Genomic DNA, 19,548 nt, shown 5'->3' on the forward strand with positions numbered 1-19,548 from the left:
ACAATCATTACATTAATAACAATACAGGCCTAATAACAATCATTACATTAGTATTACAAAATTATCAAAACTGAAACACATTTATGTGAATTTACATTGTGTCCACTATATCCCTTCAAATGTTTGGTTACCTTTGGTTTGTAGGGTTGGGCTGTTTGAATAAAATGTTTATGTCTTGTTTTTTCTGCTATTTCCGCACCTCCTTCATTTACATAACGTGGAGAAGAATCATGTTTAGATTCCTTAGTTAAATGCTGAGAGGAGGAAAAAAAAACACAAAGCTTTAAATAAGGGATATACAAAGCCTGATTTTATTACAAGACCAGAGACTCATATTTTATGCATTAATCTTTCTTTACTACTCAATGCAGTCTTTTAAAGAACAATAACATTAAAGATAATAACATAATACATAATAAGAAGCTAACAGAAGCTTGTTATAATGAGAGAAAAAACAGCCAATCAGCACAGAGACTAGACTATAAACTGAGCACACAGCCAATAATCTTCCTCTTTCTTTTGCTGCTCAAAAACAGATAAGTGTCCACAATATTATATCCATAATTATTGTCTTTGCATATTTTACTGTTTATAATTTGTTTTTTAAAAAATTTTGTAGCCTCATTTCCTAACCTTATTAAACGTTTTTTTGCCTACTTCTCTTTTATTTAAATTTTTCGTTTTCAATAATTTATTAATTTTACTCTCATTGTGTTCCGCTTGTCAGTTATGCCTTCCGGTTTTCCTATGGACCCCTCTGACTCTTTTTTCCTTGTGCCCAAACCTTTTTTGTCATAATATTTTAACTTACTGTCTCCTCTCCCTTCCTGCTCTATCTCGGCCGCTCCGGCGCCATTTTGTGGGCTGTCACCCTCCCCTCCCCTTCCCGCCCATTCACGCTGACGACTGTATTTTACCTCAGTCAGTCAGCTGCAAATTCCTGGGAGGTCGAGTAACATTGTGTACCGTTACACTCGACATTGCATTCAACAAAACATTTTCTCTGTTTCTAAGCTTATATTGCCATCTACTGTCTTCTATATATATTATAGACGTTCTGCTGAAAAAAATATTTATTTGTGGGCTAAACTTTTGCTACTTAATATAATAAAATCGTTGGCCATAAACAAACTATATACAGTCAAAGATAAATCGTTTTGCATAGGAGTATATTTCCAAATATAAATATACTTTATACATTTTCATATTTATTAAAGGAGTTTATTTTAATTATATATATTTATTTTTCTCTTTGTATTTGCTTCAGACATATTTTAATTACCATAATGTCTGAAATGCAAGCAGATACATCTCCCTTAACGTTACAAACTGTACAGAATATGATAGATTCTTCCATGAATAATTTATTTAATAAAATGTCCTCTTTGATGGGAGAAAAACAGAAAAAGATTTCTTTAAAAAGAAAAAGCCCATCTATTGCCTATAAGGCAAGCAAAAAACTTATTGAAAAATCTCGTCAGCTCTTAGCTGAGCCCTCTATTCCTCACAGCAAAGGAAGAAAAACCGCTGTCAGTAGAACCCTGCACCCCGAGGGTAACCAAACGGGGATACCTACATATGCAAAAAATTAAAATGTAATAATAAAGATTTTTCAAAAATCCCATCTTCAGAATCAGATGATTCAGATAGTGATGAATATACAGATATAAATTCTGACAACTTTAATGAGTCGGATAATTCTGACGGCTCTCCCGCACCCAAAAAACAGGAAAAGAAATAAAAAAACTGTCACAATTTCAGTGAAGACGAGGAAGATTTTATAGATTGCCTGGGCAACCCTAGATTTAAACCAGACGAACTACACCATCCCCGGTCCGCCGAGTGGTGTCCCCCCATTGACCTAGCCAAATTTATTGATCATCAATTACGTAAACCCCTAAAGAAACAAACCCGTAACAAAATGAAGGCTGAATGTCCTCGCCCCCTTTTACCTAAAAATGCCTCTATCACTCCAGAGGTTGATCCCAAGATTTTAAAATTTATTGGCACCCCTGGGTTCAAATTGAAAAAAGGGGTAGACAGATCCTGGAAAATTGTGCCAGGACAAACTTCTGGATTCTGTCGGCCCCCTGACTAAACTGTTTGAACTGTCAGAACAGGGAGTTGCAGAAAATTGTCCTCTGGATCCCTACGTAGTAAGAGAATGGGTCCAAAGATTACTTTGCTTTATCGGGAATACCAACTGTGCCATGTCTGGTGAAAGACGTCGTAATATTTTAAGGAAAATAGACCCCAAAATCTCAGATTTTTCCTCAAGCAATATCGCATCTGATAAAAATGGGCTTTTATTTGGTGATTTATATTTAAAAAGATCTTAGCCAATACGTTAACACTTTTTCCAATTTGAACAAAGTAAAGACTTCAGTGAAGAAAATTTTCTACCCTAACCAAAGTTTTTCTGACAAGGCAGGGAGAGGCAGAGGCCGCTTTCCCGGCCGCCAATCCTATTTCTCAAGGTCTCACTACTTTCCCCATCAACCTCATTACCAACAACAGTTCCAGACACAATTCCAAAGAGGTTATTCAGAGCCTTCTACCTCCTCCTTCTTCCCGACAAGAGGTCGCCCTTGGACCCAGAGAGGTTTCAGGACCAGAGCCAAAGCTAGACAAGCTCCTGGTAAGTTCACTATTCTCCTCCTCTCCCTTTTTTCTCAGACAAAAATTGGTGGCAGAACTCGCCCTCTTTGCCCAAAATTGGGCTTCAATTACTTCAGATCCTTGGTCTTACAAGCAGTTTCAGGTATTTTCATAGAATTCATTTCTCCCACCAATCCAAATCTCTCTTCCTCATCCCATTCATTTTTCTCAGGAAGACCGCTTCTTTTGGTCAAAAAAGAAATTTCAACTCTTTCTTCCAAAAAAGCAATTCTTCCGGTTTTTCAACCCCGAGATTTTTACCTAAGCAATCTATTTTTAGTAAAAAAGAAAAACAATCAGTTCAGACCAGTAATAATTTAAAGACTTTAAACGCTTATGTAGGTATACCATCATTTCAAGATGGAAGGAATTCACTTACTAAGAGAGTGTATAAGGAAAAACAATTGGTTGGTTCGTCTAGACCTTACAGACGCCTATCTAACTGTCCCAATCGCTCAAGAACATTGGGAAATATTTGACTTTCCGTTGGGAAGACCAATTTGGAACTTCACTTGTCTTCCCTTTCGGCCTGTCTAGCCACCCTTGGATCTTCACCAAGTTACTCCAAACCGGTAGTGGCTTGGTGAGACTTCGAGGTATTCGTCTGATAATTTATTTAGACGACATTTTAATAATGGACCAAGACTTTTGTTCTCTTCAGAATCACCTAACTTCCACAATTTTCCTTACTAGAATCCTTAGGCTTCATTGTGAACAAACAGAAGTCAGTTCTTTACCCTATGAAATCCTTAATTTTCCTAGGATTTCAAATCGATACAATGCTTTCCACTTTGAGTCTTCCGTCAGACAAAGTTAAGAACATCAAAAAAGAAATTTCCAAACTTTATCAAAAGATTCAGTCCCCATCAGAACTATAGCCAGAATAGTAGGTTTACTATCATCCTCTATTCAGGCCGTTTTTCCTGGCCCCCTTACATTACCGAGAACTTTCAAAGATTGAAAATTCTTCATTTGAGGAAAGGGTTTTCCTATTCTCATTTGATTCCCTTTGTCTTCAGAAGCCAAAAGAAGAACTTTCTTGGTGGCTTTCTCATTTGGAAGCTTGGAATGGAAGAGCCATTTTTGGCAGAACTCCCGATTTGTTATAGAATCCGACGCCAGTCTTTTCAGGCTGGGGTGCGCGTTGTGGTCCTTCCATCACAGGTGGCAAATGGACATTGGAGGAGAAACGTTTCCATATCAACTGTTTGGAATTATTGGCTGGCTCGTTTGCAGTCAAAAGTTTTGCCAGATTTTCTTCTCCAGTTTCTATTCTCTGCTCATGGACAATATTTCCGCGGTGCAGTATCTCAATCATTTGGGAGGCACCAAATCGAGAAATTTATCCAACATAACCAAAGAGTTATTCATCTTTGTTTAGACAGGAATATTTCTATCAAAGCGGAATATATTCCAGGTCAGTCGAAGCGAAAGCTGCAGACTGGGGATCTCGTTATTTAACAGATCCAAGCGATTGGAGATTAGACAGGAAGATTTTCTTCCCTTCATTCTCTCAGAGGTCCCTTTTGTTTGGACCTTTTGGCGTCCAGGACCAATTTCAAGTTTTCCCATACTTCAGCTGCGCCCGAGATCCTGGAAGCAGCGGCCATAGATGCTTTCCTTCATCCATGGCCCCCTCAGAAAGCTTATGCTTTCCCTCCTTTTTCAATGATCCCGAGACAATTTCAATGGTTCGCAGGGATCTTTTATGTCTGACAATAGTGTCCCCCTTTTGCCAACCCAGTCATGTATCCCTCCCTTCTCAGAATGTCCATCAATCGCCCAATTCTTTTCCTCCGCTTCCTCATCTGTTAGTCAACCCAGAGGGCATTATCACAGTCTAATTCTCCAGAGTCTCTTCTCCTATAGCTTGGACAATATCAGGGACCCTGGTCTCTCCGAGGCCTTTCGGAGGGGAGCTAGGTCCCTCATTGAAGATTCCTGGGCCCCAGGCACCCGCAAATGATACTTTCTGCATGGTCAAAGTGGTCTAGCTGGTGCCTGCGAAGAACTTGGATCCCTTTCTTCTGATTTGAATAATATTGTTAACTACCTTTCCCATCTTTTTGACTCAGGTCTGGCTTACAGAACCATCAATGTTCATAGGTCAGCTATTTCGGCCAGACATGGTTTAATTAACAATTCTCCTGTCGGCAAGCACCCTTTAGTTTGTAGAATCCTTAAAGCCATTAGACTAAAACGTCCTCCTGTTCCCAAACATGAGTTTTTCTGGGACGTTGATCTAATTTTTTCCCTTTTCAAATCTTGGCCTGATAATAATTTGTTAACTCTAAAACAACTTTCTGCTAAACTAGCTACTCTTCTCTGTCTTATCTCTTTCAGAAGAGTATCTGATGTGAAAGCTTTAGATTGGAACTCTAAACGTTTCTCTCCTGAAGGAGTTACCTTTTTCCTTTCTCGAAGAACTAAAACTTTATCTACATCTATTTTCTACCCTTATCTTCCTTCCGAACCTTCTCTGTGTGTGGTTGAATGTCTAAAGTCATATGAATCTAGAACTTTATCTTTTAGAAAATCTAACTTTAACCAACTTCTAATTTCTTTTATTTATCCTCACGCTCCTATTACTTCTACCTCTATTGCCAGGTGGGTTAAATGGGTCATGAAAGAGGCTGGTATTAACATTTCTTTCACACGAGCTCATTCCGTCAGAGGGTTCCGCTGCTTCAAAGGGCCTTCTTAAAAAGAGGCCCCTCTCCAACAAATTCTACTTGCTGCAGATTGGGTCCTCTGATTCCATAGTTTAAACAATTCTATTTCAGACCCATTCAACATGCCTCTCTTAACTTGTTTCTTAATATGCTTTAAACGTGCATAAAATATGAGTCTCTGGTCTTGTAATAAAATTCCGATTATCCTAATATTTTGAAGGTATAATCTAGATTTTATTAAAGACACAGATACGAGTATTTTCCCTCCTCAAAATATAATCTCCCACCCTATCTTATTATTATATGTTATTAATAATCTTTTGTCTTTAACAGTATCCATGTAATTTCAATACACTTTCATCATCGGGATTCTTCCCTACATCTCAAAAGTTTCAAACATTCATGCACTGAAGTCTGGACATCTATTGGTCTTCAATCAAGTTCAACTGTTCATTGGAACTCCTTCTATCAATTCTACAGGAAAATGACTTTTTTCATCCTTTGTTGCTTCGGACTGTGTTGGTTTTCTCATGATGCTAATATTTTTTTTCTTTTGAGCATCTACTAGAAAGAGGGAGATTATTGGGCTGTGTGGCTCAGTTATAGTCTAGTCTCTGTGCTGATTGCTGTTTTTTCTCTCATTATAACAAGCTTCTGTTAGCTTTCTTATTATGTAATTATGTTATATCTTTAATGTTAATTGTTCTTTAAAAGGCTGCATTGAGGTAGTAAAGAAAGATAATGCATAAGATACTCGTCTCTGTGTCTTTAATAAAATCTAGATTATACCTTTCAAAATATTAGGGATAATCGTGAATTTATTCTGTTTCTCTTGGTGGCAGGTAAGATATATGTTCCCCTGATTTTAATCTCAGTTGCTACCATGTAAACCCAACTTTAGCTTAACATAATATATTCATTTTCAAGTACAATTTATGATTAACCATACTGACCAGTAATATGTCTGTAATACAGAACATAAGATAATAAACAGTGTCAGCATTGCCTAATAATAAATCTATATAAATAAATAACCAGAAGTCTTAACAGTCAAGGTAACTCCTGTTAGTATAAGGCAGTGCCCACAAGGTCATTTACACTTGACGCAGTTCACTACTCCCAGATTTCCCTGCATAAAGAATCTCACATCCACATCATTACTAGATGTAATTAGAGTTTACTTATAGAAACAGAGTTTGATGGCCGATAAGAACCATAGGCCTAACATGTTTATCCACCTTTTCCTAAAACTGAAAACTTATCTAGTCCATAGTATAGCCTTATCTTATCCCTTATCTTATCTTGATGTCCCCTATAGTATTTTGTCTTTATACTGCTGATGTACATTTATTCCATGAATAAATCATCCTTCCTGTGAGGAAATGCAAATTACAACTGAACATCCTACTCAACAGATTCAGATCAGGACTTCTTGAATTTTTCTTCTTATGTGGAAAACCATTTGCCGTAGACCACCAACAATAAGTTGTTACCTCACATTCCATTAAACAACAATCTGTGAGTATTTTATATAGAAAGCAATAATAAAAATGAAATAATGTGCAAGTGCATTTTTGCCTTATAGATGTTTCTATTTAACCCTGCAAAGGGGTTAAACACATAAAGTGGCTCCAGAGCACTTAGAGACAGCTGGTTGCTCAGCTAAAGTATGGCAATTAATCTGTGACTATGGGTATATTCCTCCCCTAACTGTCTCAGCAGCTTTGTTAAGCTTTGGGCCTGTAGCGTAGTGCCAGCCCAGAGCTGTATCTATTATGTGTTTAACCCATTTGTAGGGCTTGAACACATAGACCATTTTATTATTGCACTATTGCTTGTATATATTTAAATGGCAATTATAGTTGAAAATGGCATTCTCTAATCCATTACAGCATGTCATTTTTTTGACTAACGACCCTGCTCTGCAGTGTATTTAACCCCGCAAAGAGTTAAACACACACTAGATGCTCCGACTCAGGACCTCGGTGCACTGCTGGTTCCAAGCTGAACCCACCGCTGATCCAATCAGCAGCGTTAGTTGCACATTAGCAACAGGAACATCTACTTTTGCAGAGGTTAAATACACACATAGACCAGGTCATAGTCGGAAAATTACTTGCCCATAACTAACCATTCAAGTCAAGTCAGTTACCAACTATTTCCTTTTATCCATTATTATTTTAACAGCAATAAAATATATTTATACAAACAAATGTATGTAAAGAATGGAAAGAATATAAAACTTTGCTCATATTTGTGACAAAATAAATGTTACATATAAGCAATTGAAAGTGAATTATTTCCCTCGAACTACTTAGTGTATAATTAATATAACTGTCACTTACCTGGTTGAGAGTTTTTGTAGATGTTCGGCGAAGTGCTTATTTTAGTATAGCTACATCGAAAAGTTCCTCCCATAAGATATTCAATTGACAAGCCAACATCTAACAGGCTTGATTTATAGCCCACGGGAAGGTTTCCCTAAATGAGATTATGTAAAAAAAAAAAGTGACTCACTATTGTTAATTATCTTAATAATGCATTTTCTGATATAATTGTGGCAGACTGTCAGTAAATTTAACATTTCTGTCATGCATATAAAATAGCACTATTAAACATGTTAACAGGAAGCACGCGTCTTTGTATCTGTGTCCTTAAAGGGATACTAAACCCTCATTTTTTCGTTCATGATTCAGATAGAGCATGCACTTTTAAGCAACTTTCTATTTTTACGCCTATTAGCATTTTTCTTCGGTATCTTTATTTGAGAAAGCAGGAAATGTAAAGCTTAGGAGATGGCCCATTTTTGGTTCAGAACCCTGGGTAGGCGCTTGCTGATTGGTGGATACATTTAGCCACCAATCAACGAAAGCTACAGGTGCTGAACCAAAAATGGCCAGCTCCTAAGCTTTACACTTCTGCTTTTTAAATAAAGATACCAAGAGAACGAAGAAAAATGATAATAGAGTAAAATAGAAAAGGTTGCTTAAAATTGCATGCTCTCTGGGGGATATTTATCAAAGCCTCGACTATACTGGCATTCTACGGCATCAATACGCTCGCCTAACATCGTAGCCACGGACCCTGAATACGATCTCCATATTTAAAAAAAAAAGCCGGCAAAAGACGCGCTCCAAGTAGGCTGGCGGGCGATGAGCATCTGTTGTTTAACTAGACAGTCCATCGATCTTGCGTCTATTTTTATTTTTGATAATGTGGGGGGTTTTTCTTCGTAATTTAGTGTTTTTTATTTTTTGTAACTTGAGCGTTTATTTTTTTGCAATTTAGTAATTTTTAATAAGGTTTAAATAGTATATTTAAATAATTTGAGTAGGGTTAGGGTTTTTTAGTATGTAATTTAGTTAATTTAATGCTAGTTTAATTTAATTGTAGTATAATAGTTAGGGTAGGTTAATTATAGTTTAAAAATAGTTTCTTTTAATTCTACAGGTAAGTTAAATGTATTTTAAGATAGGGATGTTTGTAATTTTAATTTAAAGTTAGCGGTTGTTAAGTTTAGGGGTTATTAGCTTAATTTAGTTTATTGCTATGTGGGAGGCTGGCGGTTTAGGGTTAATAGAGCTTTAGGGTAGTGATGTGGGAGGCCAGAGGGTTTAAGGGTTAATATGTTTATTTAGTGCGGAGGGATCTGGGAGCGGGCGGGATAGGGGTTCATAACTTTATTTAGGTGGTGCGGGTCCCGGGAGCGGCGGGATAGTGGGTTAAACATTTTAGTATAGTGGCGGTGCTTAGTGACAGGGTATAAATAAAAGTTGGTAAAAAGCAAAATACTGGCGGTTTTAGGGGTTAATAGGTTTAGTTAGTGGTAGTGATGTGGGAGGCCAGAAGTTTAGGGTTAATACATTTATTTAGTGGTGGCAGGGTCCGGAGCAGCGGGATAGGGTTAATAACTTTATTTAGGTGGCCGCGGGGGTCGGGGAGTTGCAGGATAGGGGTTACTAACATTATGTAGGTAGGCGCGATGTCGGGGGTGGCAGATTAGGGGTGTTTAGACTCTGGTTATGTTTAGGGTGTTAGGTGTAAACGGTTACTTGGTTTTCAACCATATAAATCAATGGGATATCTGGCAGCATCGAACATAAGATTTCGCTGCTATCAGACTCCCATTGATTCTATGGCAACCGCGGCATCCAGGGGCGCGGATTAAAAACCAGGTACGGCTGGGGCCGAAATAGCCGCGAGCGTACCTGTTAGAAATTTGATAAATGGCAAAAAGTGTCAGATAGAGCCGAATGTGTATTCGGAACATCTGTAATGGACGTAAGCATTGATCTGCATCGGATTGAGACCGGCAGATCGTATGTAACGTCACAAATTTCTATTTTTGCCGGTCTGTAGGCTTTGATAACTTTTTATGTTATTAATTATTATTATTATTATTATATTATTAATGTGCTTTCTTCTTAATGTGCTGTATGGATCTCTGTTAGAAATAAAATCATAAAAAAAGGTGGAACTGGTTTCGAAATCTGTCATGTCTGAGGGAAATCTCTGATTGTGGTACATGCACATTTATATAGATTTTGTAGTGTGTTCTAGCAATGTTACCTCTTAACATCCCGGATGAGGTTCAGGAAGGTGTCATTACTTGCAACCTGTTTATATAATGGAAGATAGAGAAAATGATCACAAGATCTAAAGTGTATTTATTCTTAAGAGCTTTCATCTATAAATTACCAAAGAGAAGTTGCCTAACTATTACTGGTATCCTAATATATATCTGGGTTGGGAGCCCAATGCAGAATAAGCAATGAGTAACCTTTGTACCTTCAGGAACAACAGTATTTACATATAGTCACATTATTTAATCACACTCTAGCTAGAAGCATTTATACCTATCTCTGTCTCCATGTATTTATACAAAAGGGATGTTACAACTAGTATTAACCATTTAAACCTTGTCAGAATGGTTCAACCAGTCTTTCCTATACATATGTCAGATCAAGCTCTATGTATAGTGCCACTGCCTATTAGGCCTCAGATTAAAATATTAGGATACAAAATGGTTATAAATGTGGGTAATGTATAAATAATGTTAACAAAGTACAACCAGATATATGTAACATCACAATATGCAACTCATGGAGTAAGCTAAAACAGTCATATATTAACAGCATTGTCTGAGCAGTATATGGGCAGCAGTTAAGTAAACACTTATGCCACCTGGTGCTATTTCTTTGTAAGATGGCTGCCATATTGTGCTTCATACACATGCACACTCCTGAGCTTACCTACCTGCTTTTGAACAAAGGATACCAAGCGAATAACGCAAATTATGATATTATAAATAGCATTTAAAAAAAATACACTGAGATCTGAAAGAAAAAACGTTGGGTTTCATGTCCCATTAAAGGTACATTTAAATAAATGAATAATAGAATAACCTAGATAAAATAGTCTACGTAATAGCCATATAATAGTTTTTAAAGCTCATTCTCCTAGATCAGTGGTTCTTGAGAAACCCTTGCATATTTAAAAATGTATTTGAAACCCTTGATTTAGTTTATATGCCTGATGATAGCCCAAGGCTTTTATTTTGTGTAATAAAATAACATAAATGTAAAATTTGGTGTGAACTAAGAAGCATTTATAGTACGTATTACACAATATATGTCTCTATTCTCTCCAGTAGGGTTGTTTATATGGAACTTTATCACTTTATCAAGGGAGATGAGTAAGCGGTAGCCATTATGCGTAGAAGAAAAATTAGTAACGATTGTTAAGGACATTTCAAGTCTACGTAAATTCAGGGAAAGTGTGCATCTCAAATAACACTTTAATATGACTCAAGTACATTGCATAATGTGTCATGTAACTAAAGGAAGATGGGTATTTTACTGGTCAACATAGTTTAAATAATAGTCAGGGATTATATTTTTATTTTTCAGGCTTTTTCTATATTTGTAAAAATGTAGTTGATCAGTTTAAGAAACAGTTTAAAATAGAACTATAGAGAGTGTAGGTAAAAGGAATACTTTCCCACATTTGGTGGTTTCCCTGAATGCCTCTCAATTTGGGCTTATTTGCTCTTCCTCAAATGTGCATCTTTGGCTCATTCTGCCATGCAGATTACATGCCCTACCTCGACATGCCCTACGCCTACATAATTTACCTCTGCAGAGTATCTGCAAATATTTTATTTACTGTGATTCTACATGGGTGTAAAACCACCTCAGTCCTTTAGCTTGCATCTCAGTTATGCAGAAGAGAAAAATAGCTTTTGACATTGTTATGCTTGTTATGTCATAGCCACCAAAACACACAGTCACACCCCTGCACTGTCAATTCTGTCCATAGAACACCAGTGGCCATGTCCCATCTCAGCTTCACCCACAAAACACTCATGACTCCGCCCACATGCTTTCCTGACTTAGTCAGGAGGATAAGAGTTCACCCCACAACAATTGGTTGCTGGAACCAACGCAGTTTGTGGGCACAATCCCTCAACTTGATCTTGTTACCGACTACCAGACCCACCAAGAATTATAGATTAGTAATTAAGATTATTCATAAACAGAGGACATTTGAGACTTACCACATTATGGGTTAATTAATCAAGAGGTCGGTTAGATTACAAGTGTCACCCTATTTAGTGCTTTTGCGCAGGTTCTAACACTGCCAGTTTATGCGACCTCGGGTTACCACTCAGATTACAAGTTGAATATAAAACTTTTGTACACAAGCGAAACCCGATGTGCACTAATTTAAGGACTTCAGATATTCCTGACGGGTGTTAACTTATTCTCCTTATAGACCTCAAGGAGAGAACAGAAGAAGAAAAAATCTAACAGTTATCCCTCACACACTAACCCAACACCATATTAAACTCACAGCTCTATACCCGAGAGGAGCTATTAATATTTTACATTCCAAAGCTCTTCTCATAAGGGAATATGTTCTTTGCATTTTTAAATAGATAGTCCTATATATAACTGTATATATCTATACTTGTAATATATATATATATATATATATAAAATCCCATCAATTGTACAGTGTTACCCTCCAATGGTCATCTGCCCGGGTGCCAACATGTAATTAATATTCCAAAAAAAATGGTCGCACTCTCAGGTCTTTTAGTGAAAAAATCGTAGTTAATTTTCATTAAAATTAACTACGATTTTTTCACTAAAAGACCTGAGAGTGCGACCATTTTTTTTGGAATATATATATATATATATATAAATACATACATACATACAGTTAAAGATATGTATTTTTCTAAAAATTTCTCATATATATAAATATATGTTTTAAAAAAAAATTCTGTTGGATAGATTACAAGTGTTGCGGTACGGCTATACAACTGAAAAATTGGCCATTGCGTGTAGAATGGCCAGTAATACATATTACGAGTTAACTATACTGTAAAAACCTAATCACTGAAGGGGGCGCTCAAGATGCAGTATAATCATTAATCTAGAACAAAAGTATATATGATGGGGCAATGTTAAGATATCATAGATGAGTATATACACAATAGAGGCAGAAAACAGTAAATTCTTAGATACTGTAGTGAAAATACACTTGCAATTGTGAAAAATTAGACAGTCCTTTATATGTTCTTCAAAGGATAACGATTGCTGTAGCGGCTGCCTCCTCCTCACTGGATGGTCCAGGTGGTACTATATAAGATAAAACAGAATGGAGGGGCGCCTCATGTGTGGTATCATCTATTAATTAACAACGAGTCACAGAACTATTGCCAAATGGTACTCACAAATTTGGAGAGCACACTTATGTGCTGGTAGGGGCGGGCTGCAGAATTAGAAAGGTGTGACAGCTCACCCACTTGAAGGCGCTCTTGGCGTAAGATGGTGGTGCTATAAGGGAGACAAGAAATACGGGCACCACATGTGCAGACTATTAATGGTACAACCACAACAGATTCCTTAATGTGGAGGGTACTCACATATTCCCAGAGCACACCAATGTGCTTGTAGAAGCAGGCTGCAGATTGGTAGAGGTGTGGCAGCTCACCCAAACTCTAGGTATCTTGATATTTGTATGATAATGTGTTCCCTCAGGTGCTGGGCTGGTCTCTCATAGGTGAACAATGGCAGATGGTGGGTAGAAATGAATCCACTCAAAGGATAAAAGATATATCCAAATTTATTTTAAAAAGCATAAAAGTTTAAAAACAACAGCACAATGATTGCTGATGAGAGTGGATAACAGGGTGTCCAATAATCACCCAATCATGCAACGCGTTTCACGGTTCACAGACCGTTTCATCAGGCATAAACAATCATATTACGAGTTGCAGCAGTATAGCTATAACGCAACACTTTTTAGCCTGTAACGCAACGTTCATTCCGCACTCAAAAAAATTAAGTTTGAGTGCTGGATTTTCCATAGCGCCATATTACAGGTTGTGCGGTATGGCTAAAATGCTTGTGTTACAGCCTATACTGACATGATCCATTCTGCCATCTGAGACCAGTAGTTATGGATTTTGCGAAACAAAAATGTTTCACAAAATTCATAACCAGGCCGTCTGGCACCAACAACCATGCCACGTTCAAAGTCACTTAAATTCCCTCTCTTTCCCATTCTGATGCTCGGTTTGAACTTCAGCAAGTTGTCTTCACCACGTCTAGAAGCCTAAATGCATTGAGTTGTTGCCATGTGATTGGCTGATTAGCAATTTGTGTTACCAAGCAATTGAACAGGTGTACCTAATAAAGTGGCCGGTGACTGTATATAGGTGATATTATATATACAGGGAGTGCAGAATTATTAGGCAAGTTGTAGTTTTGAGGATTAATTTTATTATTGAACAACAACCATGTTCTCAATGAACCCAAAAAACTCATTAATATCAAAGCTGAATAGTTTTGGAAGTAGTTTTTAGTTTGTTTTTAGTTATAGCTATTTTAGGGGGATATCTGTGTGTGCAGGTGACTATTACTGTGCATAATTATTAGGCAACTTAACAAAAAACAAATATATACCCATTTCAATTATTTATTTTTACCAGTGAAACCAATATAACATCTCAACATTCACAAATATACATTTCTGACATTCAAAAACAAAACAAAAACAAATCAGTGACCAATATAGCCACCTTTCTTTGCAAGGACACTCAAAAGCCTGCCATCCATGGATTCTGTCAGTGTTTTGATCTGTTCACCATCAACATTGCGTGCAGCAGCAACCACAGCCTCCCAGACACTGTTCAGAGAGGTGTACTGTTTTCCCTCCTTGTAAATCTCACATTTGATGATGGACCACAGGTTCTCAATGGGGTTCAGATCAGGTGAACAAGGAGGCCATGTCATTAGATTTTCTTCTTTTATATCCTTTCTTGCCAGCCACGCTGTGGAGTACTTGGACGCGTGTGATGGAGCATTGTCCTGCATGAAAATCATGTTTTTCTTGAAGGATGCAGACTTCTTCCTGTACCGCTGCTTGAAGAAGGTGTCTTCCAGAAACTGGCAGTAGGACTGGGAGTTGAGCTTGACTCCATCCTCAACCCGAAAAGGCCCCACAAGCTCATCTTTGATGATACCGGCCCAAACCAGTACTCCACCTCCACCTTGCTGGCGTCTGAGTCGGACTGGAGCTCTGTGCCCTTTACCAATCCAGCCACAGGCCCATCCATCTGGCCCATCAAGACTCACTCTCATTTCATCAGTCCATAAAACCTTAGAAAAATCATCTTGAGATAGTTTCTTGGCCCAGTCTTGACGTTTCAGCTTGTGTGTCTGTTCAGTTGTGGTCGTTTTTCAGCCTTTCTTACCTTGGCCATGTCTCTGAGTATTGCACACATTGTGCTTTTGGGCAGCTCCAGTGATGTTGCAGGCTCTGAAATAAGGCCAAAATGGTGGCAAGTGCATCTTGGCAGCTGCACGCTTGACTTTTCTCAGTTCGATGGCAGTTTATTTTGCGCCTTGGTTTTTCCACACGCTTCTTGCGAGCCCTGTTGACGTATTTGAATGAACGCTTGATTGTTTCGAATGATCACAGCTTCAGAAGCTTTGCAATTTTAAGAGTGCAGCAAGATATCTCACTATTTTTGACTTTTCTGAGCCTGTCAAGTCCTCAGTTTGACCCATTTTGCCAAAGGAAAGGGAATGTTCCTATGAATTATAGCACACCTGATATAGGGGTTTGATGTCATTAGACCACACCCGCTTCTCATTACTGAGATGCACAATCACCTAATATACTTAAATGGTAGTAGGCTTTTCAAGCCTAGGTACAGCTTGGAGGTAAGACAACAATGCATAAAGAGGATGATGTGGTCAAAATACTAATTTGCTCTAATAATTCTGCACTCCCTGTAGTTATAGATGTCACGGATACCAGCGGCTAAGGCTAACCCCCACCCGCCCAACAAGCCTCAGCACCCCTGTTTTTCCTCAGTGGTTTTGGGCTACTCCGAGCAACCACAATCTCTGGAAGCTTTTGGTTGCATGGTTTTGTGTTTCCAAACTTGTTTAGAAAAGAGCTGGTCTATGACCTAGAAAACCCTCCTAGGCTGGCTGGGCTCGCTGAAACTCCCAGTCAACTGCCTTCACAACGAAACACCCGCCTAACCCCTCTCAGGCTGTCTGGGCTCCTGGAACTCCCGGTCGGCCACAGGACAGCAGAACAACCCGCTGACTTTACACCCTAATCGCTCCAGCAACCAGGTGCCCCAGAGCTCTGCTCTTTTGGGGGATTAGTAGCCCCTAGGGAGGACAAGAGGGTGGGGGGAATTACTGGAGGGGAGCTGCATTGGGAACCGGGGATTTTGGACAATCCCCTACCTCCCCTAACTTCAGACCAATAATGAATCACGACGCTTTTTGGACTGCAGCAGTCTGTGGACCGAGAGCTTTCAAATGACACCCTGGAAGTGCCCGCCGCTCCCCCCGGGATCACCCCAATACCGTCACCACTGTGTCTGGGATTCTGTGAGACTATGGTTGCTATGGAGGCGCCGGTCAGTCTGGAGGGGTGGGAATGGCGGAAAACTGTGGCATTGTCTTCTGTTCTTATCAAGATAAGTGTGTGTATAGAAAGATGTGTTGTTTTGCTCAATAAAATTAGTCTTAGTTTCACCTGAGATGCTAGTCTGTCTAGTCATTTAGGTGGGCTCCTGCTAGAAATCACTTTCCTGGGGCTACTTAGAAATCACTTTCCTGGGCTACATAGCAGCCTGTTCCAGGCAGGAGGAAGGACACTCTGGCAGAGCTACCTATCTGGGGTAGCTGGAGTCTGCCACAGGGTGGGACCCTGAGTACTGGTGCTTGTCGGGCATCAGGGGTGGCTACAGGCTGTGTCACTTGCCAGCTACATAGCTGCAGGTCGCAGGGAGGAAGCAGGAGCCCATTTGGCAGAGCTAGCCCAGTCGGGGTAGCCGGGGTATCCTCACACATTGGCTGGCAGCGTGGGATCTGCTTCTTTCACACAGTGTTTCCTGCTGACAGAGGAACGTACCACAGTACCGGTAAATATGGAGGCAGAGTTCCTAGGGAGAGTAGAACAAATATTCTTGTTCGGAGACAGGACGTTTGGCATGGAGGAACCTTGAGCCCTGCCGAGACCTCTGGTGTGGAGGCCTCTGCAACAGAAGCAGGAAAATGAAATGTCCTCCCCACGAATGACACGAGATTCCGGGTTCGGTGGACTGGTGAGACTGCCTTTCCTGGGAGAACAGCCAAAGAAGGAATGGCTAGCTGTTCTACATAGACTGATCCAGCAAGAGATGTAGGTGGAGGGACGGCTATCAGGTCCTCTCCAATGGCTCTCTATGCAGAGCGCAGCCATGGCTGGGAGGAAGGCTCCCCCACAGAGGGCTTTGGCTTTGGGCGGCCCTGGATTGCTGTTTACAAAAAGGACAGGAGGGACCCACAGTTGGGAGCGGAGACGGACCAGGGTCTGGAGGATATCTCTGGGCTCCAAGAGGAACTGATGGATCTCTTGGAGGAGACCTAAGCTACTGGACAATCTGGATTTTATAATTGACCAGGAAGAAGGGCACTGTCAAGGGAATACAAGAGGCTGCTGGAGTCTCGCTAAGCAGCGTGCCAGGGGCATACAGATCTGGGGTGCAGCCCTCTGGGATTCATGGAGCTCGACTGTGGAGGAGTGGCAGCAAAGAAAAAGGGAACCAGGGCTGCGGGATCCTGATCAGCAGTCTGGCGCTGAGCTTATAGGCTTGGACAAGGGAGCCACCCCAGCAGAAGCGCTGACAACAGGGCAGAGAGCCGCCGGCCTCTGCCCAGCACCTGTAACAGCTCCAGGAAACCCGGGAGCGGAGGTAATCATCCTCCCTCTCCTTACAGAGAACCCCTTGCAGGGAGAGATGGATGTCGATAACTCTCCCCAGCGGCAGAGCCAGGTACAGGTAGAGGAGACAGTCGGTCTCTCTCCCCAGTAGCAGAGCCATCCCTTGGGAGTAGAGGTAGTTGTCCACCCTCCCTGTAAACAGAACCCCTTCCCGGGAAAGGAGACAGTCAGTCTCTCTCCCCAGTGGCAGAGCCAGGAGCCGGGAGAGAAGACAGTCGGTCTCTCTCCCCTTACAGAGAACCCCTTGCAGGGAGAGATGGATGTCAATAACTCTCCCCAGTGGCAGAGCCAGGTACAGGTAGAGGAGACAATCGGTCTCTCTCCCCAGTAGCAGAGCCATCCCTTGGGAGTAGAGGTAGTTGTCCTCCCTCCCTGTAAACAGAACCCCTTCCCGGGAGAGGAGACAGTCAGTCTCTCTCCCCAGTGGCAGAGCCAGGATCCTCCCTCCCCATAAACAGAACCCCTTCCTGGGAGAGGAAACAGTCGGTCTCTCTCCCCAGCGGCAGAGCCAGGAGCCGGGAGAGGAGACAGTCGGTCTCTCTCCCCAGCGGCAGAGCCATCCCCTGGGAGCGGAGTCATCCTCACTCCCCGTAAACAGAACTCCCCTGCGGCCGAATCCCTTTCTGGGAGAGGAGACAGTTGGTCTCTCTCCCCAGCGGCAGCACAGTTTCCCATGGAGCGGAGGTAGCAGACCTCCCTCCCCAGCGGTAGATCTCCTTCTCGGGAGAAGAGACAGACGGACTCTCCCCTCAGTAGCTTGGCAGGGTCTCTACCCTTTTCTTGTCCCGGAGTATTTCTCACCAAGGGCAGGCGTTGCATTGGACAAGGAGGATAAAAGCATATACAGTTGGTGCCACGTTTGGACACCCGAGCTTTACCTGCCCCACCATGGAGCAACCTCCCCCTCCGGTCTGGGGTGGGAATACAGCTGGGAAACTGGCACTAGCTTTGTTTGTCGGTGGGTCAGCCGGTACTAAACAGAGTGTCACAGAGAGAGGCAGTGTGGTCATGGAACTTAAGGACACTGGAACTTGTGGGACAGCAATTGAGTACAAAGAAAACTTGTTCGGGACGTTGCCTTATGTGACTATCCAGGACGCAGGGTATAAACATCAGCAGGAACCCCCCAGGATGCCCCAAGCTCAGGAGAGATGGGATAACCTCTCCCAGCAATCGAGAAGTGGAGGGCCACCGTCGGACAGCCCCAGGCCGACCCGTTAAGGGTCTAGCCGGGTCTGCCGAACTGGAGGGGGGGAGATGTCACGGATACCAGACGGCTAAGGCTACCCCCCACCCCCCTACAATCTCACCCCTGTTGTTTCTCAGTGGTTTTGGGCTCCTCAGAGCAACCACAATCTCTGGAAGCTTTTGGTTGCATGGTTTTGTGTTCCAAACGTGTTTAAAAAAGAGCTGGTCTATGACCTGGAAAACCCTCCCTAGGCTGGCTGGGCTCCTGGAACTCCCGGTCAGCCGCCTCACAACAGACACCTGCCTAACCCCTCTCAGGCTGTCCGGGCTCCTGGAACTCCCGGTCGGCCACAGGACAGCAGAACACCCGATAACTTTACCCCTGGTCGCTCCAGCAACCATGTGTCCCAGAGCTCCGCTCTTTTGGGGATTAGTAGCTCCTAGGGAGGACAAGAGGTGGGGGAATTACCGGAGGGGAGCTGCTTTGGGACCGGGGGTTTTGGACACCCCTACCCCCATAACTTCAACGGGCTGTATCTCCGGTCCCCAATAACGGGACCCAATTTTGGGACTGCCGCATCTGGGGTCCGAGAGCTTTCAAATGACACCCTGGAAGTGCCGCTGCTCCCCCAGGATCACCCCAAAACCGTCACCACTGTGTCCTGGGATTCTGTGAGACTATGGTTGCTATGGAGGCTACATAGAAATCACTTTCCTGGGTTACATA

General features: G+C 41.3%; 1 protein-coding gene across 1 annotated transcript in view; it reads right to left on the reverse strand.

Moving 5' to 3' along the window:
* Nucleotides 1–19,548, reverse strand: part of LOC128664510 (transient receptor potential cation channel subfamily M member 7-like) — a 288,636-nt gene that overhangs the window by 182,591 nt on the left and 86,497 nt on the right. The window contains 1 exon segment of the mRNA XM_053719331.1: nucleotides 9,900–9,946. Coding sequence (XP_053575306.1) covers nucleotides 9,900–9,946 — 47 coding nt within the window.

Source organism: Bombina bombina, chromosome 6 (assembly GCF_027579735.1).
Source record: "Bombina bombina isolate aBomBom1 chromosome 6, aBomBom1.pri, whole genome shotgun sequence".
NCBI lineage: Eukaryota > Metazoa > Chordata > Amphibia > Anura > Bombinatoridae > Bombina > Bombina bombina.